At 38.2% G+C, this 6,000-nt stretch overlaps 1 protein-coding gene across 1 annotated transcript in view; it reads left to right on the top strand.

Moving 5' to 3' along the window:
* sorcs2 (sortilin-related VPS10 domain containing receptor 2) overlaps nt 1-5,664 on the top strand; it is a 202,326-nt gene extending 196,662 nt beyond the window's left edge. Inside the window, exons 25-27 of the mRNA XM_053492878.1 lie at nt 2,278-2,380; nt 3,124-3,281; nt 3,426-5,664. Coding sequence (XP_053348853.1) covers nt 2,278-2,380; nt 3,124-3,281; nt 3,426-3,490 — 326 coding nt within the window. The 3' untranslated portion in view covers nt 3,491-5,664. The remainder of the gene's footprint in view (nt 1-2,277; nt 2,381-3,123; nt 3,282-3,425) is intronic.
* Nucleotides 5,665-6,000: the final 336 nt, after the last annotated feature.

The raw sequence follows: 6,000 nt of genomic DNA on the forward strand, positions 1-6,000 counted from the left end.
ATTTCCTGGGAAGGCTGTAGGCCTCTGCAACCCTGTACAGTATACAGTAGGTTGTATAGACAATGATTGACTTAATGAATATCAAAGGGATGTCAGCTATTAACTGTGTCCAACTGTTATATTAATATAATATTGTTTTATTCTGTACATTGGAATACTGTAAAAAAAAAATAAGCCGACAAACTTTATGTGGCAACAAAAGAACACAAGAGATTCCAAAATGCACTCACTGTATTTTAGGGCAGAAGGTAAACCAAAACATACAGTAGAACTTGTTGAGGTCCACATCTGTATTATTTACGGTAGGCCCTGATGGGAAAAAAAATCCTAGATCCTAGAAAATCCTAGATTTTTTTTTTCACTTTATCTCTTTTACTTCCTCAATTTCACATCCTTTACTTTATCAAATCTTCACATGTACCATCATCCTAAGCATGTTACAAGTTATCATGTGTGACCTCTAATTTACTCATAAGTTTCACTAATGTTAGTATAATATATATTAAAAATATAAGTTCAAATATATGTAATAAAGATTTCATAGAAATAGAGATGTCATGTTTTCTATCTGTTCTTCTGCATACACACCAACAAGAGACAAGTAGTTTAATTGTGTGTGTGTTTTTTTTTTCCAGCAAACATGCAATAACTAGAAAAAACACTTTATTATACTGTACATTGTAGACATACTGTATGTTGACATTCTGGACTGAGAGCTGTAAAAGTAGTGATTTTGGGGGGTAAAACAACAGACACCATGTGCTCCATGAGAACTGTATCATTTCAACTCATCGAGTGAGAACATCATTCATCATTTGCATAAAACTGAGGATTTCATATGCGGTTCGGTGTTCAGTCACCATGTCTGGAATCTTGAATCAACCCTCAGCTGTCACTCTGTCAGTTGTTAGTGTGAACGCTGTATATACGTGTTAATGATGGAGGTGTAAAACATTCCTGGTGTGTTTTTAAGGGCTAATAACTAGTGACGTGTCATCCAGAGCAGCAGCCAGCGGTGGGTTTTTACCTCAATCTACGCTTTGACGTGTTCTCCTTTCTGTCCTCCAGCCTTTTTTTTCTTTAAATACTGATGCCTAAATGATCCTAGAAAAGAGCTATCACTAAATCAACTTTACTGCTCAGGGTGTTTATTTGATGTATAGTCTTTATCCCACCATGTAGCCGTCAGTAGGTTCAGGCTCATCATCTTGGTGTTGCATTGATGAAATTGTCACCAGCCTTTGGAAGGGACACATCTGTCTGTAGGAACTGTACACACAATCATTCACCAAAACCCAACCACCACCACTGTACAGGCCTGTTCTCACTCCTTTTCCATGTGTTTAGACCATTGAAGGAGGTCCTGGGAGGCCGGCGTTTCAGACATGAAGCAGGCAATCTGATCATGTCTCTGGTGTAGTTAGAGAACTTTCTACCTTGATGGTGTCCAAGCACTAGTGAAACACTGAGATAAGTGCATTAGTGTATCAGGAGATTATATAGAGAAATAAAAGAGGATTGTACCTGAAACCTGAAACTTTTAAAACGTAGAAACTTTTGGGGATTTTCACTTTTAGGCATGAGTAAAGATCGCTCTTTTCTAATCTCTTCTGAACAGATTTTATCATAAACTATGGGTGTTTATTTCCTGCATGCATGTGTGTGTGTGTGTGTGTGCTCTCCTGAATCCACAGTGCATAATATTTCAGACAGAATAGTTCACGCTTCATGCTCATGCTTCATGGTGTTCCTCCAACTACAAACCTGTGATTATAGGAAACAATATCAGAAATCAGTGTGAAAACAAAAAAAAAAGGCTCGTGTAATATTACCCAACCCAGAGTACATTTTGTGTAAAGTAAACAAATACAGGTGAAAAAGCTCTACCCTGAATCCTGTAATCCCTACCCTGTAAACATTGATGCTCTGGTGAGCAGGAAGAGGTGGAAGCCTCTCCAAATAGGAATACAATTTTAGGAGAGTCATGTGACCACGGTACAGTTGGACCTTTGCTTCTGCAGAGGGAGTGACATTTACAGAGATTAGGAATGTGTTGGCATGATTTTCACTTTTTGTTTTTACCAAATTGCATGATGACAAACATACCTGAGTGTTGCAAAAAGGTTTGAGTGTGTGTTGGGGTGAGAACCTATTTTTTTTTCCTAGATAAAAGGGCCAAATCCTATCATGCATGCTTGGTGTATTATTTATACCTTCCTTTTTGTGTGTGTGTGTGTGTGTGTGTGTGTGCGTGCATCTTGTTCTCTTGGGCCACAGACTCTCGGATTGGTGCTGCAAGTCCCGGGTTCTGGGCTTTAGCTGGCATTCTCCTCATCACCTTCATCACTACAGGACTCTTCCTCCTCTACAAGTTTAAAAGGTAAAAAAAAAAAAATTGAACCAAAATATAGATATTTACAATGGTTAGTAAGATTAAATTAGTACATAATACATGTGTAGTAGTGAGTTGAAGGAAGTAGAAGAACCTTTTCTGTTTTGTCAGTACCGAAGGTGTCAGCTTTACAGGTTATGGTTAGATACAGTACCATGTCAGATTCCAATACAGTGGAACCTCGGATTACGAGTAACACGGTTTACGAGTGTTCCGCGTGCGTAATTTGACACCGTGCCGGTTTACACACACAAACACATACACACGCTCTCTTTCTCTCTCGCCTTTAGAAGGAGAGAAGGTGCTTCACTCACACACAACCGGCATGGTGTCAAATTATGCCCGCGCACACACATAACACACACTCAGCAGCACAGGAGAGAGAAAAACACACAGAGTGCCTGTGCGCATAAATGGAAACACTTATCTGTTAGGATTTATTTTTTATTTTTTTAAGGTAACATGCAGGTTAATTTTTTTACTTTATATTTTGTGTTAATTATTTTTATGTATTTTTTTTTGGGCTGTGGAACAAATAATTTAAATTTCCATTATTTCGTATAGGAAAATATGGTTTGATTTACAAGTGTTTGGAATACGAGCCCGCTTCCGGAACGAATTATGCTTGTAATCCGAGGTTCCACTGTGCCATTTTTTTTATGCACACAGTATTTGTGAGTCCAAAAGTCACTTTTCTGTAATTAGTGCTAACATTCAACGTTCCTCTTCAGAAAGCTGCCCGGGCGTAACGTTTACGCCCAGATGCACAATGAAAAAGAGCAGGAAATGACCAGCCCTGTCAATCACAGTGACGACACACAACACATCATCCAGGGGGAGGAGTTTATAGACGATGACCTTGAGACACAGACCCTGGGGAACGGCCGAGGTACCTTCGCCTGTTTTTATTATTGTTATTGTTCTTATTGGGTTTTCCAACATATTTGCATTTTATAAAAACAAATCACCTTTAAACGTTAAAGGATTTTAAACTAAAAAATTTTTCCATTCATGCTTTTTTTGTTGTTGAAAGGCAACCACTCGGGCGTCGTGCTGAGCATCACATCGCGGGAACTTCACGGGTACCTGAGCAGCTGATGCTCTTTAGCTCCACCCACCAGAACGGAGGCTGCCTTTAACTCCAAACACCTAAATAAACAATGCCTTCTAGGCCACACCCACATGTGACCCTAACACGCCAGGACAGGAGGAAAAGTGAAACTGCACATGTTAACCATCAGCACAGCAAAACCTCTCTCACCGCCAGTCTCCTCCCTTGTTCTCTTCCTTCTGTCTCTTTAACACTCTCTACTCTGATATAGTTCCTGTCTCTTGGGATAACGGCACGTCCGCAGCACTTACACTTTCCCTGACGCCCAGGGGCCACGTTTACTTCCTGTCACGTGACTGCTCAGTGCACTCTGATCGGCTGTCTCGGAGAGTCCGCTACAGAATAGAGGGGTCACTTTCTTTTAGATGTCTGTGGTGGTTATTGTGGTGTGTGATACTTTACAGGTTTTTTTTCTTTATAAAGTCTCAAACTTTTAGTTCTTTCTTCTATGTTTTCCTCATTTTAGTTCCAGTTGGTGTATAAATATTTTTCCCTCCGGCCTCAACGGTGCTGTTCTTGGTCTGAATCTCTCACCCAAACCATGACTTTTTTTTCTTTTTTTTTTACGTTTTATTCCAAATAGCAGTGAGGTTGTGGGTAGACTCTTGTTGAAATGACCAGGATGAGTGTGTAATTCAGGAGTAGCCATGTTTAGAGATCCAGCCAAAGGGAACCATAGACAATAATTCCCCATCACTACTGAAATTTCTCTTTTTGTCATCCATACTTTCAGATGCAATAAGAATTCACAGGGTTACTGTCTTCTACTAAGTGTAAAGGCACAGAAAGATCTTCCTCACTTATATTGTTATATGCAGGAGAAATGCAGCAGGGTTGTGTTTTTTTGTGTGAAAATTGTAAAAAAAATAATAATGATAAAAATAATTGGAGGAAAGGTAGAGGATGAAAATTAATGCCAAATGCCATCACAAGATATTTGTTTTGTTTATTTAACACTATAACAAAATGACATCCCATATACTGTACGTTACATATGCAGTCATTTTCATTTATTTGTTTGTTTAGCTTAATTTGGGTTTAATTTCATTTTAGTTCCTGTTTAAGATCTCATTTTATTCAGGAGAGGGCAAGGTGGTATTATTATTATTATTAATGACAAAGATTTTTTATTAGTTTGTTTTTGTTCAGTCTTTAAACTGTTGATATTCTGTGGATCTATAGATAGCATACGACAGAAATGACGAAACCTTCCCGATCTTAAGGTCTACAGCGCAGTCTGTTGTTCATCAGATGATTAATTAAATAGAGTTTTGCAAGTCTGCTTTTGTACGTGCAAAGCCTATATTAGGCAAAACCTGACCGGTTAAAAGTTCCCCGTTTATTTAGCTCATGTATATAGGTGTGTGTGTGTGTGCGTGCGTGTGTGTGTGTGTGTGTGTGAACTGTCCAGTTGTACATAGTCCCTTTCCAAATAAGATATTTCACATTACAGAGCAAAACATGCACAGTTTCCGAGCTCTCCGGACTTTCCCTAGGGCTAACACAGATCGTTTTCCTGATCATGTCATGTGTTTAATCACAACTATTTACAGGATGTTCCTTTTCACCCTGCTGTATCCAAAACCCTCACACAATAACCAGAGCTTTGTGTGTAATGCTGCACTGGTCCATTATTATGTGTATAACGTCAGATCATTCTGTTCATTGTATTCTACAATAAGTCACCGTTCTTTTGTTTAGGGGAGTTCATGCAGATCGGTTTAAGGAACTCTTGAGCTTGTAACTGGGCTTGCACTATTTCATTTTTTTTCTTGGCTCTCCCGAAACAGTTGAACTTCATTTAAATAAAAGAAGAGAACTGGATCTGCTTTTCCTTACCTAGATCAACTCAGATTTTCATTCTCATCTGCTTAGAGTTTCTCCCTGAAGTCTAACATTGACTTTATACTGCATTTGGTTTAATTATGGCCCTTACATGAAACAAAAAGAGAGATTTTGAAATATTTTTGAGGGAAAACATGTTTTGTACCTGTGCATATATTTGGCATAGCAGTAGTTTAGAGGGAATTAGGTATGTAGTAACATCATTCAGGAAATAAAGTCTTGCTGAATCGCAGCTAAGGACAGGCCAGTTAAAATCAGCATTTTTTTAAATCAGTAGTTTTTCTCTTTTTGGTTAAGACTGGTCTTAAAACTTAAATAAATAAAAAAAACACACACAAGTGTTTCGAAGTTTGACTGCACGGTTTCATAATCCTGGATTTTAATTACTTTTTTTTTCATTTCTTTTTTTTTTATGTATGTGTGTAAAGGACTTGTGATGCAGAAGGCAGACCCGCACTTACCCTGTGTGTCTGAAAACACACACAAGTATTACTGTATAGGTTTGTTCTAATGGTTAAATCTGTTCAATAAAACATATTAATAATCAAAAAAAAAAACAACTTTTCTCTGCATTATTACAGTAAAGAAACAGCTACAATAGGAATTGGGCCAGACATACTCATCTTAGTTCCATGCACTTTTGGTAGGTACT

The sequence above is a fragment of the Clarias gariepinus genome, chromosome 1 (genome assembly GCF_024256425.1).
Source record: "Clarias gariepinus isolate MV-2021 ecotype Netherlands chromosome 1, CGAR_prim_01v2, whole genome shotgun sequence".
In the NCBI taxonomy this organism is placed as follows: Eukaryota; Metazoa; Chordata; class Actinopteri; order Siluriformes; family Clariidae; genus Clarias; species Clarias gariepinus.